The following is a 25,003-nucleotide window of genomic DNA, read 5'->3' on the forward strand; positions in this document are numbered from 1 at the left end:
AGAGGTCTCAGGGCGGTTCACAGAAACGATCAACATAAAAACCACAACATATATAATCAAAATAAAAACAACAACCCAATAACACACACACACACACACACACACACACACACTGATGCAGATATATACTTCCCCCTTGTTCCTGATGTAGATCTTCAGTCACCCTTTCTTCCCTGGTGGGGAGGGGGCACCATTTTGTGGTTCACCTAAAAATGTATTGGGCCAGCCTTCTGCTTCATTACACCAAAGTGAAAAATGAAATGTAATTAAAGTGAGCCATAAATGTTTTCCGTTGTGTATACAGGGATATCTTGGGAGAAGAGATCATCAGATTGCAGCAGAAACATAAAAAAATCTGGATGGAGGCCATATTTGTAAAAGCTTTCTGATAAATGTGAATAGCTGGCAAAATCCTGCTGGGAGTTTGGCCTGAGGCCATAAAGGTATACACCAGCTGACTAAAAAAGAGAGAAGTACTTTGTGTGGGAAGAATTTGGGTTCCCCTGTAATCCCTGAAACAGGACAATGGAAGCTACAGTTGCACAACACCTTTCTGATGTCACTTAGGGTGAGGTTTGGGGTTAAGAGCTGGTGAGATTGTTCAGACAGATAAACTGTGAGGTGAATGGTAAATGGTAAATGTTCGTATTTCTCTAGTAATTGCCTATGTGGAGTCAATAGTGTTTCAGTTGGTAGAAACTATTAGGCTCAAATAACTCAAAATGTGGCACCTAATTTTGTGAAGCATTGAATTTTGAAACTGTGCACTTTGATGCTCAGTCCTGATTCTGATTCTAAGGTCCTTACAAATTCTGCAGTCTCCGGTGAGAAGTTCCAGAAATGCAATGTGAATACAGCTTGAACAAGAGATCTGCACTTAAAATGAAAAAAATATTATCATTTCTCCTATTGCAACCATAGTATCCTTCTTATTGCGCTGATAATGAAAATTGCTTCCTCGCTGTGTTAGCATTATTGATGCCTTCTCATCTTTTTATCATTCATCATTGGGTTTTCTTTTTTCTACAGTAGATTAGTTTTGCTAAACGCCCTGGTAGTAATCAGTGCAGTTCGTGATCCTGCACAGTTTGTGATCCTGTATTTAGTCTGCTAATTTGAATTTAGAAGTAGCTGTTTCTGAATGCAAGCGGATCCCAGGTGAATATCAATATCATGCTTGAAAGCATTCCAGAATTAGCCAGTGTCATAAAACAACAAAGAAATTAGACGTTTTTATTGCAGCATGTTAAAACAGTGCTGTTATCAGTTGGATCATCATGTTACAGGGCGAGAAATGTAGCTGTCATGTAAGGGATAGATTTCCCATCATAAAACTTCCCTCCGTAAATGTCAGCACCTCACGGAGTGCCTCTTGAACTGCTAGTAAACACCAAGAGCAATCCACTGTGTGTATGACCAACCTATATTTCACTCATGGGTTTTACTCACCAGTACTATGGAAATGGATGTTGTCCAAGACCTGGGAATCATCTGTTGTGTGCACCATTGCTGAAATTGAACTGCTCAGACCATTGTGAGTCCCATGCAAAAGAAAGATTTAAGTAGAATAAGTATTTTTAATGTAAAGTTTTACTGCCCTATGCTCAGCGTTAAATGACAAATTCACAACCGTTTGCAATAGCCAACTTATTTCAGTGAAACGGTCAGGTTGATGCACACCTTCAAAAATCTTCCCTTTGCTTTTTGCTGGAGTGTGTGAAATTATGAAGACTACACAGTGGTACCTCGGTTTACGAACGTAATCTATCCCGGAAGTCCCTTCTTAAACCGAAACTGTCCTTGAACCGAGGCGCACTTTCCCTAATGAGCCTCCCGCCACCGGTGCACTTCCACCATTCGGCTTCCTTAGACCGAGGTAGAGTTCACAAACCGGGACACTACTTCTGGTTTTGCGGAGTTCGTAAACCGAGTAGTTCGTAAACAGGGCTGTTCTTAAACTGAGGTACCACTGTACTCCATCTAGGTATGGGTATCATATATTTCTCTCACCACTAGGTGGCTTCATGTCAAGCCCCCTACTTCCAGTATTGTGGGGAACAGGGGTAGTCAGAGAGTGACTTGCAGGCCTAGACTCTTCTTTCTTAAAAAAAATATTCCTTTGCAAGGCTGATACTCATTACCCACTTTCAGGTAGGTGTGCTGGGCAGAAAGTTTGGGGAATACAGAAAACACATCTTGCCTTTTAACATTCTCCTTGTAAAGAAAAAAAAATTATTTGTGGCTATTCCTCTGTTTGTGCATTCGTTGTAATTAGTAAACAACAACTGCTCAAGAAGACTTCAGATATATGAATGGTGGTCATACTTAGCTGTGCAAGTTAATTATTTTAAAAAAATCATTTAGGTAAGTTAGGAAAGAACAGGCTTGAGGCCATCAGAATTTTGACAAATCTGACTCCTGCTGGCTGGAGAGGTGTCAGATTTGTCATAATGGACTGCTGACCAGAAAAAGTATACATATTGCTGATCAGGAGAGGATTCACAAATTAAGACTTATTGGTCCTATCTGCAAAGCTCTTGGTGTCTTTCTTGGTGTATAGAAAAGTCCATGGATTTACAATATGACTCAAGTTTTCAGTTCCCTTCTTTGTTTCACTTCTCAGATCTGATGTATGAGGAAAACATTTTGAAGAGCATGATACGCTCCTCCTCTTGGCATTAATTTTATGTCAGGATTGTTTTGCTACCATTTAAAAATAAAATAAAATTGGATTATAGGTCCTGCGTGACTATGTCATTGGTATTTATTCCCTAAAGCTATGTTGCTTAGCTGTGAAAGCGTACTTTCCACAAAACAAATAAATTATTTCCACCATACTCCAAAGAGAACTCTGGAACTTCTTTAGTGAACATGAGTTACTATTGGACTTATAAGCAATCATTTACATGCTTGATCTTCTTCAGGTGTGCTGCCAAAGAGCCGTCTGCCTGCATATGTTCTTACACATCTTTTAGCTAAATCAGAATTCCAAGTGCAGAATCTAACACTCCTGAAAACTGCAGGTATTTTGAGTGCATATGGATTGTTCTGATTTACAGTAAAAGTGTTCCCTTTCCCCCACTGTCCCGTACACATCAAGTTTTTAAAATTAAAGTTACTCTTTGTGGTAAGTTTTCTTAGGTAAGATCCCCAACTATTAAGCACTGTAACTGTGGAGCTGATATTACTGGAAGACTGATTAAAGAATGAAGCCAGCCTAACTACAGTTAGTGGTCACTTGTTAAGAAACCATCTACAGATAAACAAGAGATGTTGTGTTGCTTAAGGCTTCAAACTTCTCTAAGGTTTGGGCAAAATATGAGTTGCTTTTAGATGCAGTTTAAGGCTTATACTTTGCATAGATGTACTGTTGTTTCCCATCCACACCAGTGGGAAGTCCTTGATGGAATGTTTCTGTGCTGTGTTTTCTGGCTCCTCCTTTCATTCACTACTCCCGCACTCCTCCAATACCGTTTTATTATTGATTGATTTATAAAAAATATTTTTATAGTTTTAAAAAAATCAAAGCTGTTTTCAGCAATGAAACCATTCAAAAGCCATTAAAAAGGTTCTGGGCAAGTGTGCAGGTACTTCTGTACCCGTGCACAAGACTGATATTCAGCTATACTTACTGAAATAATACTAAGGGAAGTCTTGTGGAAGACCTCTGTATTTTTTAAAAACAGCTTTTCCCAATGAGGCAGTTGCAGGGACTAAAGGTCCCCTCCTTCCCGCAGCTTCCTAAATTTCCTCCTTTGCCAGATCCTTCCCAAGCAATTTGAGACTGATGTGTTACCTGTCTTTGCTCCACACTCTTCATACCTCTTCTGGCTCTGGGAGACTGGGGTGGGGAGGGGAGTTGGTCACAGTAGGAGCAGGAGACCTCCTGACTTCTACACCAGCCTCCTTCCTCTCCAGCCTCTGATTCTGCCTCTGATTCTAGGCTGCTGTCTGCCACAGCCTCTTCCTGCTCACTGAACCCTGTTGCCTCTTCAGCTTCTGACACCTCCTCCTCCCAGTCTTCTCCCTCTACTCCCTCTGACATCTCATCGTCATCCCACCACCAACCCCCTGGCTCTGAGCCTTCTTCCCTTAGGGGTTCCCCAGCTGCTGCCTCCCAACACTCCTCTGCATCCAGCCAGTCCATGATAGGTGCTTATGTAGCACATTCACTGCTTGTATTAATATAACCTGTATAACAGCACACACTAATCTTGGAGCCAGTCCTATCATTGGGCAGAGTGAGGCAAACCCCTCCGACAGCACATACTTGCAGGGGGGTGGACCATTGCTCCTGAGACCCTTGCCATTCCCCACTGTTAGAGATTAGAGCTATGTGTGCCACACAACCTGACATACAGACTACTGTCTTCAGGTTAACTGAGGGTGCTGTTTTGTTGCCAGTTTCAAAGTAAGGCGGAACTGCCAGTCCAGTCAGTTTCTGTGCATGGAATGTGGGCTGGGGGACACCTTTGCCTCAGGCAGCAGAATATCTTTGGCTGGACCTGATTGTCTCCCTTTTTTTGCCTGGGAAGTCTGAGTACATGGAGCAAAATCCTGACACTACAGGAAGCAGCAACCTGAACTAACAAGAGCATTAATGTAGATTTCATAGATTCCTTTGCACCTAAACTCGGGGAACTTTGGACTTGTTGCTAAGATAGATGAAATTTCCTTATAATTCCCATATTTAATTTTGTATCTTTATTAAGGCTTTTATTGTCATTAATTTTCAAATTTAATGTGTGTATTTGTCTTAGTATTGTTTTATATGAGCTTAAAGCTGAAATAAAGTGATTGAAGATTGAAGATTGCTAAGATAGAGAAATGTCATTCCCATGTCTCACAACTCACATTACAAAGCTGAGTCAAAAATTCCTAAAAATACACCAATGAATGGGGAACCGGGGATCTCTGTGTTAGCAATAAAAACTGTCAGTTTGATGGACACGGGTGTGGAACATACTCTGACTCCTGATCTGTCAGCACAGACCTGCTGTGAACTGGAAAAGAAAGAAGAGGCCTAATCTGCATTAATTTGCTCACAAAGAAGATACCGAATTCTTCACTTAACATGCATTGGTAGTTTCAATCAAACGGCTGCATGGAGGAACACATCTTTTTGCCCCAAGCAGTTAATTATATGATGAAGTAGCTCAGGGAACAACTTAATTGGTGTTTCTCTTTTTGTATCACTTCTCTCATCAGTCCTGCAACTTTACTCCCACCTTTTTCTTTCCATCTTACTCTTTGCTTTAAAAGAAATTGCAACGGAAATAATTTTCTAAACAACACGTTTAGAGAAGCCCTTAGAGAAAGTGGGACGTCCCAAATGCTTTCTTCTTCTTTTCAGCTGTACACTATATTTACATTGTGCTACTCACATTTTCCCAAACCGTGTGAGCTTTTGAGTAAGCACCGAGGAGGAGGAGGAATAGAAGTAAGCAACTCTTGGAAGCATCAGCCACTGCATACAGGGTTACACTGTCACAAGGTGGTTCATGTTCCTAATAAAGATCTTAACTTTTTCACATTACTAAAAACATATGACATTAATTACCAAAATAAGCAGTTTCAAAAGGTAGGTCCTACTGAAAAACAAGCTCTCTTTGCTATTCTGTTCTTTGCTGTTTACTAAGGATAACATCATGATATTAAATATCTGTCAAGGACCTCCTTTGCATCCCGCAATTGTTTAAAAAAACCAGTTTAGTTCTCCATCTGTAATTCATGTTGTACCTTAAAAATTGGCAGCAAAACCACAGATATAATGATGGTTCCTTCCTTATGCTTTAACGTACTCTGGCAATCTATGTCCCATATTAAACATTGGTTTGGGGTTTTTCCATTGTGTGTGATACACAATTATTTGAGTTGTTTTGTGTGGTTTCAACTTCATTATGCGTAGCAGCAACAGAACTGTTTACCAAGTATTATTATTGAAAGCTATTGTATTATCAAAACACCAAGGCCTCTTCACAACATGGCGAAAACCTGCTTATTTTGGAACATAGTTGCGTACGTAGGACAGTAGCGAGGCTTAGAGGCATCCATATTTCATCTAAAAGATTCCTGATTGTGTTTTCAAAACCCATATGGTAGCCAGGACTTAAATAACTTAAAGGGTGAACATCTAAAAGTGAACTTATCACCTAAGATGAAGTGCATAGACAATGTTTAACATTTAACAGAAACGGATTTTTCCCCTCCCATGGCCAGTTCATCTTAAAGAAACCTAAATAGAGTATGCTTCAGTGTTGCCCTTCCTTCTGGATGTAAAGTAAGCTTCGTAACTAGGGCAGGGTCGTTTGAAAATGACAAGGTTTGTATGTGTCTTTTCCCTTTTCTGAAATTTTCCTTCATGTTTGCTGCAGGGTGAAATAATAAAGATTTCTTTGGGTAGTCAATCAAAAATGCCATTTTCAGTTGACGGTTTTTAAGCTAAGAGCTTCATAGAGAGGGACAGACTGACATCAATACAATTTTCATTTGGTGATGATGCCCTGAAAAAAAAGAAAGGTGCATATAGGCATTTCAGTAACCCGCATTCCGTGAGGGCACTCCTACATTATGGAAGCCAGAGTTCTGGAAATGTATTCATTAGAACAGTTCAGTAGCTGTAGAAGAGGGGTGAGGAACTGGTTGCATTCCACAGTCGAAGAAGAAGAAGAAGAAGAAGAAGAAGAAGAAGAAGAAGAAGAAGAAGAAGAAGAAGAAGAAGAAGAAATTTGTACCCCGTCCTCCCTGGCCGGAGCCAGGCTCAGTGCGGCTAACATCATATAACTAACACAGTATACATAAAAACAGGCATCAATTAATTAAAATACATCTTAAAATTAATTCAGACAAATTTAAATCTGGACAAATGGCAGTTATCAGGTTAAGATTGAGAGCGGTTAATACTTGCCAGGACCAACTGTTTCCACTGATCATATAAGGACCTGTGAACAGGCTGGGAGGCCTCCTTCATGCTTGTTATTACACGAAGGAAAATAGGTCAGACTGCCACCTGGCCAAAGGCCTGGCGGAACAGCTCCATCTTGCAGGCCCTGCGGAAAGATGTCAAATCCTGCAGGCCCTAGTCTCTTGTGGGAGAGCGTTCCACCAGGCCGGGCCATGGCCGAAAAGGCCCTGGCTCTGGTCGAGGCCAGTCTAATTTCCCTAATCCCCCGCCCCTTGTGGGCCAACTTTGACAGGTGGCTGGAGTTGCCCACTTGTCATTCACCTGATGAGGTGACCTGTTTTCCTTTGCCCACGTGGTTTGAAATCAGCCTGCATGGGCAAAGGCACCAGGAGTTTGCAGGTGCCAACAATTGGCATATAATCATGGCAATCACTGTGCAAAGGCACAATGTGTACGGCAGCGGGGCATGACTTGACTGAAGCTGCCTCACATGGCGAGACCAACTAGCCTAATTGGACTCATGTGTCAGAGGCTCCCATCACTACTCTAGATGTACCATCTCATCTACAAAACGTAAACAGTATGGCAGAAGATTCACACACATATAGAAGCAGAAGTGTTTGGAGAGCAATCTATACAACATTGCTGCTATAATAAAAAAATTCATCCATTTCTTCCAGTGCAGCGTGCATTGCTTTCTTTTATTTGTCTCTGAACAAACAGAGGATACAAGGCAGCAGTGATCCTTTGACCTGGATGTTCCCCATAAGCGTGCCAGCTGGAATAGAAGTAGAAAGAAAATGAACAGATTGCACAGAGTGTGTGGTTGGTACACTGCTGGCTGGAAATCTGATTCAAAATAAGGGAAACCAAAGCTCAAAAAACCCTTAGAGTGAAAGAAAATTATGATCATCAGGGTATTGCAAGGTATCTGGGTAGAGCTGAGGAACAGAAAATACAGATTGGCTTTCGCTTGAAAAAGAGAGCAAGTGGGAGAGTGTTTCATTGAGAAGAGCAGTAGAGAATATTAGTAGCCTTTGTGAATCTGACCTATGGTCCACATAAACCTTCATCCTGTCTCCAGTAGCATCCAATAAAAGCTACAACATAGCGAGAATTAAGCAGCGTACGTCAATAATGAGAGCAATCAGATCCTTGTCACTCATCCTTAGCTTCTGGCAGTCTGTGGTTTAGAAACACCCTGAACATGACTCCACATGCCATAATAATCTTCCTAATGCTACTGATATCCTGTGCATCATGAATTTGTCCACCTCTCTTTGAACCCAGATACGTGCCCTTCAGATGTTAAGAGCAGCAGCCGGGCAGCTGCTTTTCTGTGGGTTCAACCCACAACGCTGCTGCGATGTTTATAAAGGCCCACCATGGTGTAGGCAGATCTCATCAAGCAGCACCCCTCCTCATGTGGTGGAGGCCTTTTAAATATAGTACTACAGCCCCACTGTGGATTGAACCATGAAACAAACTGATCACTCAACACTGTAAAGTTATTCTTCACTGCGTCCTGTGGCAATAAGCCTCAGAAGGGCAGGTTAGCCGAAGGCTGAAGTGACAAATGAAAGAGCAGCGAGCCACAAAAGAAAATGGTGATTTTAAAAAGCAGAAGTTACTAAGATCTGGTGGGTATTGCAGAGCACAGGAGCACTTGAGACATATCCAGTGTGCCACCAGCAGGACAGCTTTCTTGCAGAATGCAAAGTGCAGTTCAAATCAGAATTTTTCTATAAATAAAGACTGAAATAGCTTGGATCCACACACCTATGAGGCTCCCCTCAAAAGTTGGCTTAGAGTTTCTTCTTGTTTGCATCATCCATTGACTCCATTTGTACTACATTGGCCCATTGTATTGGATTTTGATTACTGGATTAAGATTATAAACTCCTTGTTAATACCCTTGTATTTAGGCTGGCTTTAAATGGCTTCATGTAGCTTATATTGGTAGTTTGCTGAACACTCTTAAGACACTTCTGTATGCCTGTTCCTAATCAGTCAATATAAAAGCAAAAAATCTCAGCACCTGAGAGGTTCTGTTGGGAAGGAGGAAGTCTTTCAGGTATGAGTTATTTGGGGCTTTAAACAACAACATGAGCACCTTGAATTGGGCCCAGAAATGAATTGGCAACCAATGCAGCAGTTTTAAAACAGGAGTTTTGTGAGATCAAATAGAACCTCAGCCAGTAATCTGGCTGCGGCAATTTAGACGACAGAAGTTCGAGTCGGCTTCAAGGCGCCTAGTGTGCGCACGTTGCAACACAAATGGAATTAAGAGTCTTGCATATGGGATAATTTGAGGAGGGTGAGTGTCATATACCATCTACAGGTAGGTACGCGTGTTGGTCTGCCATAGTCAAAACAAAATAAAATAAAAAATTCCTTCCAGTAGCACCTTAGAGACCAACTAAGTTTGTTCTGGTATGAGCTTCGTGTGCATGAACTAAGAACTAACTTAGTTTGGTCTCTAAGGTGCTACTGGAAGGAATTTTTTGTTTTGTTTTGTTTTGTCATATACCATCGTCATACCAAGCACAGATTTTGGGATCCCTGTTTGGGCAGAAATAGTTTTGAATGGGTGTTTTGTCCACAAACTTGACCACTGAGTCTCTTCATTGTCACTGCCAATGTCCTGCTCCCATATAGCTTTAGTTTGTGCGAGCTGTCAGAACCAGTGCCTAATAGGGTTGTGTAAAACACAGGCACCTGCCCCGTATTATCTGTTGTATAGGAAAGCAAACTCTGTTCCCATTTACTGTAGTTAATGCCCTCAGAGCATTGGATTAGCCAAGGGGGGCAGCTGCCCCCCAAATCAATACAAATTTGAGGTTCTGCACCCCCTAACAGAAGCCTGCCCCCCCACAAAAATCCTGGCTATGCCCATGTCTTAAAGCCAGTTGCTTGACTTCCTTCTTGTTTAGAAATGATGCAAATTGTCCCCATTGCACCCAGAACAGGGGGGCCAGTCTGCAGTGCTGCCCTGACCTCAAGCTCTGTGAGTAGGCTAGGTCTCAGAGAATTCACAATACAGCGGTACCTCAGGTTACAGACGCTTCAGGTTACAGACTCACTAAGCCAGAAATAATGCTTTAGGTTAAGAACTTTGCTTCAGGATAAGAACAGAAATCATGCTCTGGCGGCACAGCGGCAGCGGGAGGCCCCCATTAGCTAAAGTGGTGTTTTCAGGTTAAGAACAGTTTCAGGTTAAGAACGGACCTCCGGAACAAATTAAGTTCTTAACCCGAGGTACCACTATATTAGTCACCTCAATGAAAAGGTAACTGCTTCAGCTTTAAGTGAGTAAGAGATCTCTCTCTCTCTCTCTCTCTCTCTCTCTCTCTCTCATATTCAATAGACAAAGCCTCTGATGGGGAGGGTGTAGCTACAGTTCTGCCATATGGCCTTGAAGTTCAATGGCAGAAGAAAGAGGGTTACTCCATTTTGTCCTTGGTTATGTGGATTCACAACCTGTCCATTTGGGCACTGTATGCTACTGCAGAACTCCTTCGATGCTGGATGATTCTTCACTTACTATAAAATTCCCCGTCCTTGGTCCTGCATGTGAAATTAACAGAGCGACTCTAAATATGGAATGTGGGGTGGACTAGAATCTCACTCGAATAATACTAATTGGGAAGTATGTGTATGGAATGAAAATCAGGAAATGCTCCTCTGAGGTTAAGAATGCAGCTGGATGTGTTGTAAACAAGTACCTGCAAAGGGTACTCTTTGTAGTGTCCTACTTGGACCAATGTATTAAGCTGTCATCAAAGTAGATCTGATTATTTTGCACATGGCTTTCCTGAAAGGATGTTATGATTTTCTAGATGTTTGGTGGCTGGTGATAAATTAGGCTTTTATGATGTCATGTGAAAGGCCATTGCTTGGATTTCCTCTTCTGTGGAGCATGCTGAGGGATACGTTTGTGGAGACCTGCTCTGAGAATGCAAAAGCATCCCACCTTCTTTACTTTAACCGTTGCATGAATCATTCGTTTTCCAACAAGAGTAGAAGCTGTATTAGAAAAATTTGTTGCTATGGAAGATATGTATGCAAAATAATAATAATAATAATAATAATAATAATAATAATAATAATATAAAACCTGCCAACAAAGCCGTGTTGTTGATAATTAATAAATAAGAAGCAAGATTATCATTGATGCATGACCATGCCTTGGGAGTGAGATCCAAAACTTATTGACTCCTTTCCCGATCTCTAGACCAGTGTTTTTTCAACCTTTTTTGGGCAAAGGCACACTTGTTTCATGAAAAAAATCACGAGGCACACCACCATTAGAAAATGTTAAAAAAATTAATTCTGTGCCTATATTGACTATATATAAAGTAATTCTCTTGAATAAACACAAAGAAAGTATTTTATAATTACTTTTCAATTTTTCCCACGGCACACCAGGCAACATCTCGCGGCACACTAGTGTGCCGCGGAACAGTGGTTGAAAAAACATGCTCTAGACCACCATGTTGGCTGTGTGTGATTTGAGTAGGGAGAGCAGAACTTGTAACTATCTGTCAGAAATGTTATGGGGGAATATTTCTCACTCTAGATATACACTGATACAATATATTCATATAAATCACTGCCTCATGATTCTCTCTCCATGTTTTAAAGTACTGGTGTCCTTCAAAGAAGGCTATTTTATGTGGTTGAGTCTTCTAAGAGACAAGTTTTATGAGTACCTTGGGAACAGTTCAGTGACATCATTTTTCATCTATTGAAAGGAACGACAGAATCTGACATTATCAGTGATTAAGGGTAATGTCTGGGGAAGGACTTGGTATATCCTCAGGATCACAGAACTGGAGGTAGTAAAAAGCCCTCCACAGTGAGGCAGGACAACCTGTCCATCATAGGTACAAGAGATATGAACCACAAGTTGCTTAAAGTAGAGTGCAGGCACTTTGTGGTAGCAAATGCAGGTTGGTAAGACGTTTAGGATCCTTGCGTACTGTGAGTAGGAAGGAACTCTGTGCCTTACTCCAGGGATGGAATTGTGCACCAAATTACAATTCCTTGCTTGATCACCTACAAGTCAATTCTAGGGGGTCACCACTATCATCACAGTTTAAAAGGGGTAAAGGATGTCTGTTTTTGTAGGATTAGGTGGGCTAAATTGGGGGAAGAGGCAATAGACAAAGGAGGCCAGGACTGGAAGCATGTGGAAGGACTGGCAAAAGTAGCATCATTCAGGGGCTGAGGTACTGAAATAGTATTTGCTAAACAAACAAACAAACAAATAAATAAATGCAATGTGCTATCTTCTATTAACCATATGTAGATTTGGTTAACTTCAGTAATGCAGGTATCAATTTAATTTTAAAGAGAAAATTTGAGGCCCATGCAGTATACTGAAAACATTTTTTCCATAATTTCCCCATCAAACTTAGAAATACTGTTGCACACATTTCATTGTCTTATGAAAAGCTGGAATGTAAAATTGATGATTCTGAATTTTTGTATTTGGCAGTACTGCCACAGCTGGTGGTAAGAGTACTTAGGGTGGATTTAAATGTTACTTTTTGTTGTGAGAAACTCACTACAAGTTGATTTTACCATGTCAGGGATGATTTCCTGGTAAAATTATTTCCATTTCTGGTATACCCCAGATGGGTGGGATATAAATAAAATTGTTGTTGTTGTTGTTGTTGTTGTTGTTGTTGGGATATACATAAAATTGTTGTTGTTGTTACACATTGAGTCTAACAATGATATATGTAAAAGCCTGCTAAACACACTCTTAACTCTAACTGTCTGTTCCTCCCCTCCCCTTTGTGAAATTTAATGTGTGGTGTGTCAATGAATTTGATCTGAAAAAAGAATATGTAAAGCGGTTGTTTTTAAAATGAGTTCTTAATTTAATGTTAGTTAATGAATATGTTGCTTCTTGTTTGCTTTTTTGTAGTTGAAAAAAATCAAATAAATAGAGAGCAACCTATAATCTTCAGGGGTTTACTGTGGTGTAGCGAGTACCCACTGTCATGTGCTGGCCAACTCAGACAAGTATTCTCTCAGGGTACTGACATAATAAAGGCACCCTGTGGTGACCTTAGGATTCCATAGTGAGAGGAATGGAGGAGTTAAACCCACATCTGTGTCATCTTTTCTGGACATGGAACATAACAGAGGGTATCACTTTTCCCCTTAATGAAGAGAGGATCTACCGAGCTAATCTGAAGCCTCTTGAAATCAGTACAGGTACTGACTTCAGTGATCTTTGGATTAGCCCTCCGGTGGGAGACATTTATCTGCTTAAAGAACCATTTTTAGCAAGTGAACCAGTCAAATAATTTTGCTTTTATTTACATTGCCAGCCATGTGATTTGGTTGACATAAGCACAAAAGTAAGGACCGCAACCTGCTCTCTGAAGAGATAGGTAAGCGTTTTATCCTTGTGTTAATTAAACTCTGCACTGTTTCCATCAAAGCGATTAAGCACCAAATCGCACATCACACAGGGCCAACCCCCTCTGTTTTGCTCCATTGTCTCCAGTGTCAATGTGCTTGTCAAACTCTGCTGACTGATGCTCTTTCCCTGACGTTGAGCTGAAGCATTGTTTTAATGCTGACGGCATTCCCTTGGTCCGCTTGATGGACATTGCCACCAGTTCCCAACTTCCTGAACAAACCAGACAGTTTGCTGTTTTCTTCTTCTCTCTTATCATTCCCTGTCACTAAAGGAGAAGTCTGGATTCAGCTTCAATTTGTACTGATATACTGCAGTGTGGTGAGAAACGAGGAGCGGCGGCTATTCCTTATCGTTATTGTCAGCCTTATGTTTATTACTTCTTGGGATCCATGTGCTTTGGCCTTTTGGAAATGTTAGACCAAAGATTAGCAGGCAGGTTTTTAGTGAATGGTGGAAGAGGTTGGGCTTAGATTTCCTGATTTGTTATTGACTTAACAGTATCATGGAAACATTATAATGGGACCTTATCCTAAGATGTGCTGAGTGCCAACAAAATCATGAAACAAATGGAGGACTTTAGAGCTCAGCACCTTTCAGAACTAGCCCTTAATGGAAAGCATCTTTACTCTATTCAACCATTTCCCCCCCCCCCTTCCACAAATAAGTTACTTTGCATGTATGTTTTTAGCAAGTGAAATGCTTCTTTGTTCACATTAGGAAGCGGTCTAGCCTTTAATTGCAAGTGAAACCACTTTATATCTGAACTGCTTGCATTTTCCAGTCTTTTGGCTCTTCGTGAAAATTCTGTCTTTAAAAAAATACCCAAAAAAACCTATTGGCACAAGAATGGAGGTTAGCCAGCTCGCACTACATTAAAACAAATTTAGATGAAGAACCAATTTCACTGGCATTCTTCTATTCCCCTGGTATCATGCTTGTTCCACAACTTCACTTTTCTAAAAATAGTGAAGGGAAAAATGAAAAGTGAATGCCATTCATAGATGCCGTCCTGAAATTCCTAAAGATGTTTAACATCCATTACCAATTTGATTGTGGTCTTGTTTGCTAAAATGTAATTGACCTGTACTCTTGCTTTAATTGTCTGTTACTCTATAGAGTTACAGTGGTCCTTTCATAAATATGCACTGTATTTGTAACATGTTCCAAAGCGATTAAAAGTTCTGGGGCAGTCGGTTACCTTTCAATGAGAGCATTTCATGACAGCAACTTACAGTGTCTTTGTAATGTTTGCTTTATTTGCAAATACAAGAGCAGAGCTCTTATTGGAAGCAAATGGATAGCCCTTTGAATTTCTGATCCCTAAAGAAAATGTAGCCTTCCCGCTCCCCACCCCACCTCCAAGCTGCACCTCATTTTCAGCTAACTGCAACTAGAAGATTTCAGCTCTCTGTGTCTAATTTCAAACTACAGAAACTGTTTTTCACAGTGTCTCTGCTCCCTCTTTGCTATGAGGAGTCATCTTCCAAAAGCTAGGTTTCAGGCCATGGGTAAAACATCTACAATCATTAAGAAACATTAACATTATTTTGTCAAACCCCTGTCTCCCATCAGGTGATGCTTTTAGGCCAAACCACAGTAAAAGACCAATTCAACGTAATCAAGGCAGGGCAAATGTATATTAACACCAGATTGAAATGACACAGTTCTAGCTTTCAAGATGTGTTATACTCAAAACTGCTTATTCAGCTCACACAAGTATATAACACCAAAATGAATATATCCAAAACTGCTAAAAACAAATTTAATTTCATGAATCTTTTAATATTTGCATCATATGTATGCCATATAACATAACCCAGCTGTGCAACACAGATTTTTATTATACCTGTTTGGAAAAACAATTTGTGCAAATTTGGGAGCTGAGACTGTTCGATTTCATAACCTAAGATATGGCATAGCTGTCATGATTACATAGCACTGTTAAAAAAAAAAAGACATACCAGTACTTATTCAGTGAACATTATCAGCACTTTCTATAACATTGTCAAATCTGTTTGGCTTAATTTGTGACTCCTTTGCGGCAAAGAGACACACATATTTAATTAAAAACTGCTGTTAGCTACACAGAACCCTCCATATATGGTGGGATATAATTCTGAATAAATATAGTACTCTCAGCCTCCCCTCCAAAAAAGTCCCTTCTTTTGACAGATCCTTATACTGACTTGTTTATGTCTTGAATAGAACAGCCTGGTACATTTGCCTGTGCTGCTCAGTAGAACATTGATGTGATACAATGGTAACACCCTCTGTTGTGACATTGTGCTCCTCTACCCCCTTACATGTATCCTTCTTTGAACTTTCCAGCCACTTAAGGAAGTCTCAGAATTAAGTTCCAAGTTGAAAACAAACAAACAAACAAACAAAACATTTTGGAGCTGTGCTAGCCATCCCTCACCCAGGCTTGTACTGTGAAGCTGTCGAATGCTTTGCTAAAGAAAATTGAATTAGACAGTAATAAATTGCACAGTGAAACCAGATCATTCACCTAATGAGCTAAAATAAAAGCTATGATGACACCCAGAACCAGAACTCAGGAAATGGGATATTGACATAGAAATGGTTTGCATTTTTTCCTCTGGCTTTCATTGCTTTATTTTTAAAAATTCCAGACCACACTCCACAACCAGTTCTTTGATGCAAAAGTATGTGTCTTTTCCAAGACTATAAAACTGAACTGCCATGAGATCAAGTTTAATAAACATAATTGTGCAGCATTTGACACTTAAACCTACAATTACGAAAAGGGAGGAGGTTTTTTTTAAAAAAAAAAACTTACTAGATAAACTCATGCTTTTCGCTATCCTACAGAGATCATATCACAGCTAAGTGAATTTAAATCTGTGGGAGATTTGTACAGTAGAATTAAACAGCACCAGTTTGGCTGTTGGCTTTCAGTTGTTTTGCCAAGTCTTTGCTTTTTCATAGCCAAGAACAGGTTGTAACTCCCATTTTAAATTTGCAATTTTAAGCTTTGTTTTCCTTTTCACAGAACGTAAAGATTTAGTGTATTTTGCTTTAAAGTGTGTGTGCAGCATCCCTTGTTCTGTGAAAAATAAAGTACTAACAAATTACTGAAAGCAAGAACGCTGCTTTTGTGATTTTGTTTTTTAAAAGTGTGTGTGTGTGTGTGTGTGTGTGTATCTTAATACATTCTTCAGTCAGTCATTTGTGGGTCTCAATGCTCTTCTCCTCCCGATTTTATGTATTTTTAGAGACCAGTGGCACCAAAAAGAAGGGGGGAAATCCATTGTAGAAAAAATAGACAGTAAACTAGACTGTGCTTTGAACCCAGATTCATTGTTATGTTGTGCTACAGCAGAAGCGGAAGAGTGGCAGGATTGCATTTGACTTGGTCAGTGGACTTTTCATAACCTTGTTTTGACAGGGAAGAGGGACTTCTGGGACCTCATCCTCACCTTTCATAAACTTTCTGATCTTTGATGTGCTTTAAGAAAGCAAAGTCCTAGCACAGGGCTTCAGTCTGCCCTTTGACTGGCATCTAGGCTCCAGTTCAGACTAAATCTGGAAGTTAAATAGGTGCATATCTCAGTTCACTTAACACTTTAAATAATGTAGTTGAGCAGTGGTTTTTTCTCCCTGAAAGCCTTTTCTATTGTTGTTTTCTAAGTAATTGTAATCACACTTTTTTCATAGTATGAACCATTCACAGAGATAGAGACTATTAGCCACCAAGGTTTCAGGCACAATCCTTCATACATTTATTCAGCAAATCATGGAGTTGCAGCCACTGTAATTTGTCTGTGTGAAATTATTTTTACTACTAGATGGTACTGAATGACTTATAAATAACCGTGGCACAAAAAAAGAGTCTACTATTTTCTCTGGGGCATTGTTGTTGTTGTTGTTTTAACTTACGGTGCAATCCTGTGCATATTTCCTCAGAAGTAAATCTCATTACTGGCCATACCCAAAGTGTGTTTAGGATTGCAGACTGAAGTTGGATTTTGCTGTTCCTAGATCATTAAATAACCAAACAGGCTACATTTCGTAGAATCTGTGTGTGATTTTACAACAGCTTTTCTCCACTCTCAGCTTGAATTAACAAAATGTGAAAGTGATGTGATCCTGGTAAAAAGGTGTTCTGGGCATCACTTTCAAAAGTATCTTAAGACCAGCTGCAGCCTGTGAGTGCTAAGCTGAAATGAAGCATCTTCCTCCTATACCAAAATGTGTCTGTTGTGGAAGTAATGAAAAAGGCTGTTGTTGTGTGTGTATGTATTCCTCAGGAGTGGCTAACATTAGGCCCTCCAGATGCCATCGGACTGCAATTCTCATCAGCCCTAGCCAGCATAGCTTAATAGTCAGGGATAGTGGAAAGTGACATCTAAAGACCCACAGGTTCCCCACTCCTGGTGAACACAGTCTTGGCAGAACTGGTGCAGATGAGCTTTTTTTAAAAAAAAATTACAAGCGATGTTAAGAATATATTTTTAATTTTTTAAAACTACGAGCTGAATTAAAGCACCCTGTTCATTAGAGCCCTTTACAATAAAATCATTTTCCTCCTCTTTTGTTCTGTCTTCAGTTAACCGTATTTACAAGCGACACCTAATCATCCTTATTGTCCTTGGGATCACTTTTAGAAAGAACTTCGTGATCATTTAAAGACTGCTAAATCCAAAAACCTGCGACAGCTAGTAGTTCGAAATGAGAAAATCAGCTGGTTCATTTGTTATATTGCTCTTAACTGTGAAGTTTTTCAGCACTCCCTTTTAGTGATCATATGGATTGTATCTGAAAGAGATCATTATAGTGTCAGGTTTTCTATTTGATTTACTTCTATAATTTAACCAAAATTGGACGCGGGGGGGGGGGGGAGTGCAAGGTGGGATACATTAATTTGAAACAGCTCTGCCAGTAGCAAGTCTTAGGAGGTATGACAGCTTAAAACAAGATGTTATCCATTAAAGAGTCAATATTTTTGATGTGCAGCATACATTGTAAATGGCCTGCACAACTATTCTTGAATGCTGCCTCCTGGTGATTTATAAGCCACAGCACTTTGACTCGGAGTTGCAAAAATTGGGAAAGAGAAAGAAGGTGGTTTGAATTTCTGCAAAGCACTGGCACTTTCTAGAAGCTCTGTGTAGATGGAGGAGTCTGTAATGAAATTGGGGCGAGGTGATGTCTATCAACACTTTTGTAACCATTACTTTGCCTGTCCACCTCCCCTGCAGCCTGGAAAGGGAATCACCCACCCACCCGTCTTTTTATTCCCCACAGGATTTTCTTCAAGGCGATTGCACCAAAGCAAAGCAAAAACTCAACTGGAAACCCAGAGTCACATTTGACGTAAGTTCTGTTTGGGGTTTTTATCTCCATGCATTTTATTTGATGGCCTGTTTTTTTGTGGGGGGAGGGGAGGAAATCTGTGCTTAGAAAAATTTATAAACTCGTTATTAGTAGAAATGAAATAACATTTTATATCATTTAAAGGAAGGGGTGAGAGCTTTTTCTATCAAGGGTCACATGTCCTTGGGAAAGATGATGAAGTGCATGCTGACCGTGAGGGATTATTGCATTTTCCTAAGCATAACATTGTGCTGGTTGAATGCTGAGACAGAGCAATATTCTCAACATGAGAAATGCCATTCTGACTAGGGTTGCCATATGTCCAGATTTTCCTAGACATATCCGGAATGCTGCAGTCGGCGGAAATCATACACATATCCGGGGAAATCCGGACATGTGGCAGCCCATATCAGCAGTGCAACTTTTCTGTCTGGATTTTCACCGTTTGAAATATGGCAACCCTATTTTTGAGTAGAAAGGGGATGACTGAGTGCAACAAATGAAAAACGTGCATTTAAAGCAGCCCAAGCCGTTTTAGTGCCTGAGGCAGAACCATCCAACTGGTGCTCCTGTTGGCATCATAGTAATGATGATGAACCATTTACTGTCCTTCAGGAATACCCTGAACATTTGTTACCCATTGCCAGACTAATGGTAGGACCAGCTCTCAAGGACACAATAAATAGATTGTTTGAATGCATCTCAAAAGGTTTATTCGGGTTGGTGGACTAATTCAGGTGGACTAATTCAGGGGGAAATAGATACTAGAGGGAAGTAATGTTGTGGGAATACAGCTATTACTCTAAGCAGAGCCAAGACACATCTGTTTGTTTCTTTGTTTCGTGTGTGTGTGTGTGTGTGTGTGTGTGTGTGTGTGTGTCTTCCTTTTGCAGGAGCTGGTGAAAGAGATGGTGGAAGCAGATGTGGAACTCATGAGGAACAACCCCAATGCATGAATCTGTTCCTCCTTCCATACCTGCTGACATGACTGAGCCTCCAGGGAGACGGCCGGCCTAATTATGACTTCTGCAAGTGCCATTGCTGGGGAAGGGGAACGACAATCATTCCACTGGGTGTTGAAGATTTGCTGCCATTTTATTTTCCTCTTGCTTGTGCAATGGATCATTTTTTTCCCCTTTTCAAATCTCAACCATGTATCATCATGACTTTACATTCCATGAAGAGGATAGGCTGAAGTGATTGCAGTTTTCCTCCTGATATGTAGACAAGACGATGGAGGCCAGCTTACCTGGAGTATCTTTTGATATTAAAAAAAATCATTTCCATAAATTAGACTGCACAGTGCATTTTTTTATTCTTTCTCCACTACAAGTGGAAGGGGGAGGGAGAAAGAAAGTGAGTTATAGAGTTATGCTTCCTTTCCAAAGTTAGGGTACTTCCTTTTTTTTGCAATAAATGTTTGGAAAACCCAATGTATGGTGGATCCATCCTACTGACGCAAGTAAAGGTAAGGGAACCCCTGACCATTAGGTCCAGTCGCGGACAACTCTGGGGTTGCGGCGCTCATCTCGCTTTACTGGCCGAGGGAGCTGGCATACAGCTTCCGGGTCATGTGGCCAGCATGACTAAGCCGCTTCTGGCAAACCACAGCAGCGCACAGAAACACCGTTTACCTTCCCGCCGGAGCGGTACCTATTTATCTACTTGCACTTTGACGTGCTTTCGAACTGCTAGGTGGGCAGGAGCAGGGACCGAGCAACAGAAGCTCACCCCGTCGCAGGGATTCGAACCGCCGACCTTCTGATCAGCAAGCCCTAGGCTCTGTGGTTTAACCCACAGTGCCACCCGACCGACACAATTAGATTTATGTAAAATCATAGCTATATTATCCATTGTTGCGTTCTGAACATTGCATTGCACCTCCTATTTAATATTTAACCTATCAGGCAATCAGAAGTTTGGAAATGGTTTTTTCAAAAAAATCTTAAATGATCCACATGTGGGTTGCATACTATTTCCTACACAGATGTGCTTTTCGTGTGCAAAATGTAATGTAGAAAGTTTATTTGTATTGAATGGGTCTTACATATAAAAAGGTGGGTTTTTTTGATAGTCTCCTTAATGTTATTTGTTCAGGGAGCAAAGGGATTATGCTTCCCTCCCGCTAGCCCTTAGCTACTTGCCCTTTCCACTGCCAGAACCCTTTACAGTATAGGTAACTCGGGCATGCAGCGCACAGTTCCATCACCCTAATCCTTACTGACTTTAGATGCCTCTCCATGGTAGACAAGGGGACTTGCTATGTTTTTGATTCTTCAGCTCCCCACCTTAGCATTGTGACAAAAAGCCTCTCTATGCGGCACCCAATTCCTGCACACAACAGAGCTATTCACATCCCATCCTGTTTCTGCTTACTATAATTAGACATATAGGAGCCTGAAGCTGCCACAAAGATGGCCTTAAAAAAGATTAAAAGGGGAGGAGGGAAATCCAAACTTCAAGGCAAGTAAATATTGTTGAAACATTTGGTGCCAATGTACCAAGGTTAGGCAGAGGTCGCCGGTCCCATACATTTGCCTTCCCCTTGGTTCTCCCGCCTGACAATCATTCTCTGCGCTTCTTTTAACTCTTTACCTTGAAATGAAAGGGTGGGGCATTGCCAACTTTTCCTCGCGACCCCGCATTTCCTTCAAAACACGGTCGCGTCACAAAAGTTGCGGGGCCACGTTTCTTAACAGGGAAATTGCGTTGAAGTCATGAAGACTGAGCGAGTCTGACTGCTGCCTGCCGTCCGGTCCCGGGTAAAATTCCCTTCTTGGATTCGAACCACTTGCAGTCCAGCCCAGTCTCCCACGTTGGTTTTAGAAGGGCAGAGGGAGAGCCGGGTAGGTTGCATGCGCAGGGCGCATGCATTTCCAAGCCGGGAGTAGAACCGAGGAGGAGGGGGCAATGAGAAAGAGAGAGAGAGGTCGCAGCGAGAGGCAGCCCTCTGCTTTCAGGAGGTGTTGTAGGGCGGGTGGGGGAGGCGGCGAAGGAAGCTTTGCCCAGCCTGCAGGAGAGAGGGAGAGAGAGCACTCTTTGTGTGGCTGCCTGCGAGGGAGGCGGGCGGTGCGATGGAAAGTGTGCGCGCCGCGAGAGGAGGTGGTTTCGGGGTTAGCCAGGGCTTGGGGCCGGCCTGGCTGATGCTCAGAGGGGCAACAGGAGCTGGCGGGCCGGGGAAGGGAGGGGGGCTCCCAATTGGGACCAGATGCTTCCTCGAGGCTGCCTTCGCAGCAGCAGCAGCAGAGAGGCTGAGCTTAGCCGCCGCTGCCTGGCGCTTCTCGCAGCTCCACGCAGGTGCAAGGAAGGAGGGGGCGCTCGGAGAACAAGAGGGGCTCTTGTTTGGCTGGGCCTAGGAGGGGCCAGCCGCCTCTGGGCTTGCCAAGCCGAGGAGAGGGTTCCCACCTTCGGGAGCGAGCGAGCGAGCCAGTCGCTTGGCTTCTGCGCTTTGCTGCAGGCCTTGCACGGAAGGGCAAGTGGCTGCGGGAGCGCGAATCCAACGGGGCGCGTTGCCAACCGGCCAAGGCCCGCTGGGTTCTCCCAGGGCCGCTCGTCTTCCTCCTGGGGAAAGGGGTGCCTTTCCTTTCCGCTACGCTCCCACCCCGACCTGTGTCCGGACTAGACTGCTTCCTTTCTCGCCCCTTCACTCCTGCCCTCGCCATGCTCCGGGCACTGCCGGTTATGTGGGCGATTTCAGACAGTTGCTGGCGAGGTGAGCTGAGCTGCAACTTGGCTCGCCCCAATAAAACTGCTGCTTTCCAACATGATCAGCTAGACCCGAGGCCTGCGGAGCCCATGGAAATCACGGCCTGTGACTCTCTTGTGTTGTTCGCCTTTGCGCTAAGAGCGCTTCTCCGCTGCTTTTTCTTTTCCAGTGCGCTCAAACCACGCATCCAGACTGATTTTGACCGAAAGGGGTCTGCGGCAGACCGACACGCAGATGGGGCTCTCGAGGACTAGCATGTCCCGGGAGAAAGCTCAGGCGCCCTCGGGAAATCCGCACCGCCATCGAAAACGGCGACGTGTTTAGGGTCAGGCTGTGTTTAAGGACAGGTCACACTTCCACAGCTCCCCGGCGCCGGCCTCTATCGCGCCGGAGGGGACCGGGGTGCTGAGAAATCGTGGCTAGGTACAGCCCTAATAATGCGCTACAAGAAGCTAAAACACAGGCTTCCTGTGTTGTGTTTTATTTTTAAATTTAAAGGGAGTGGGGGATTTTCACTGACTTGGTCCCATTATTAGGGAATGTGCAGGGATGCTCATTTATTTGTTTTTCCGGCTGCACCGAAATCCGTGGCAAAACTGATGTCAGTTCAAGGAAAGTGGTGGCTTCCCAGCACCAAGCACCGGAACGTTCTCCTGCGCCATCCCCACAGAAATGCACGCCACAAATTTAAATCACTTGTAAAGTACGTCTGCTGTTTGGACTCACATTAAAGTACCCTGAGCCTTCATTGTAGGTTTACTGAGACAGCGTAATTTCTATTCAAGAGACACAGACTACCCTTACAGAACTGCTGTCCCCAAGGTTTAAGTTTGGTGTGTGTGGCGCCTTAACGCCGCTGAGCGGAAAGGGTTAGGAAGTGTTGCGAGGGCAAGGCAAGGCGTGGACAAGCCTGGCGAAAGGAAGGGGACCCAGTGTAAGGAGGTTCCCCAGCGACGGTACTGAGAAGAGGCATTCCTTTTTTTTTTTTTTTTACTGCGCCATTATTGAGCCTACATTTTGACTGTTCCAACAACACGAGACTGAAATCTTGAAAAATAAACTTGCAACTGAGTACCACTGAAATCATGCGTAATTGCATTTGATGGGAGCTGGCGCGCGTAACGTTTTTCGCATTGCGCTCCTTATCTTTGCTTACACTTTTTTTGCGCCTGTTACGACTCTCAGTAAGCATCCTGTGGAAACTTTGGCTCCTGATCTTACCGCCTTCGAGTGGTGTTTGGGTGTGTTCAACTAATTTAAAGGAGGAGCCCTGGTATATCATAATTACCATGTAGTTTTATTTTTCCCTTGTAAGACTTACCTCCCAAGTCTTGACTGAGTGAGATGAGCGCAAGCTGGGTCATGTGGGTTAATGAAAAGTAAACTACCTCATGATTATGAGAAGATGGGGAGCTGGAGACCGCCCCCTTTTTTCTCGCATGACTTAACTTGCCTCTCAAGTTCTGGAAAGAGTGGTGAAGTGGACAGAGGCTGGGCCTTCTGGATATTTATTATTATTATTATTATTATTATTATTATTATTATTATTATTATTATTTTGGCGGGGGGGTTGCATGTAGCCGTCTTCTCCCCACCCACCGCCGCGCCGGACGACTCCAGTCCTGGCATCCCATCTGCAATATCACTCCCCATGTTGACATTCACCGTGGCAGGTGACTGCTTTATTGCTGTGGAGGATGGAAGAGGAGGGAGGTCTGCTTGGCCAGCTCGCATTCTTTGTCAAGGCCCAGTGGGATCCTCCTTCTGACAAGGAATGCGCATATCTCGCATCTTCACTGCAGAATGATTTGTTTCAGACGCTGGCTATATAATAACCGGCAAGTCCCACCAGAAGAGACCATGCAGCCCGCGTCTTCCAGCTCATCCCGTCAGCTCTGCGTGCAGGTTGGCGGGAAAAAGCAGGAAAACAGGACGGAGCTGCGTTTTGTTTCCTAAAATTGGCTCCTGGCGAGGCTGCAATATATCGTTGTCCTCTCTGTGTATGTGACCATCAAGCAGCCTACCCGTCCTTCTTCCCCTAAGAAAAAAAAATGCACCCGTGCACACCGGGCCTCGAAGTGGAAAAAGAAGCCGTGGGCTCGATCTCTCTCAGTCGCACTCTTAACTTCCCCTTCCAAGGGGAAGTGGGGCCCCAGGGGGCGTGTGGGAGAGCTGGTGGGGGTGTCCAGTCTCTGGGGACAAGAGGGTGTCTGAAACCCAGAATGAGTCGCAGTTTGGGCCCCTGGTGCTTTCCTGCTCTGCTTTGGCGCAACAGGGTGGAGAGGATGGAGAGTGGCGCTTTGCAAGCGTGCGCCTGCGACTGCCCCGCGTTTCGCCTCGCATATCCCGCACCCACAGCCCAGTCTCAACGCACTGGCCTTGGTTTCGCGGCTGGCATTCCAGACACCTCAGCCAGTTCCTCCCTGTCTCGCTGCTGAGGTTGCTCTCCGAGTGTGAAGCCTCTTCCTCCCTTCAGTTACAACCGTGAGCGGCTCTTTGGGCCAGGCCTGCTTCTCTAACCGGTGACGGAAAAGGTAGTGTTTGGCGCGGGGAGCACAGAAGCTGGCCGTGTCGGCCCCGAGCGCAGCCCGAGGCACCAATCTTACGCAGCATCTTC

At 42.8% G+C, this 25,003-nt stretch overlaps 1 protein-coding gene across 1 annotated transcript in view; it reads left to right on the forward strand.

The window, feature by feature from the left end:
* Positions 1-19,970, forward strand: part of GMDS (GDP-mannose 4,6-dehydratase) — a 255,966-nt gene extending 235,996 nt beyond the window's left edge. Inside the window, exons 10-11 of the mRNA XM_033154463.1 lie at positions 18,612-18,680; positions 19,574-19,970. Of these exons, the coding sequence (XP_033010354.1) occupies positions 18,612-18,680; positions 19,574-19,636 (132 nt within the window). The 3' untranslated portion in view covers positions 19,637-19,970. The remainder of the gene's footprint in view (positions 1-18,611; positions 18,681-19,573) is intronic.
* The last annotated feature ends 5,033 nt before the right edge of the window (positions 19,971-25,003 follow it).

This window comes from Lacerta agilis, chromosome 7 (assembly GCF_009819535.1).
Source record: "Lacerta agilis isolate rLacAgi1 chromosome 7, rLacAgi1.pri, whole genome shotgun sequence".
NCBI classification, from domain to species: Eukaryota; Metazoa; Chordata; class Lepidosauria; order Squamata; family Lacertidae; genus Lacerta; species Lacerta agilis.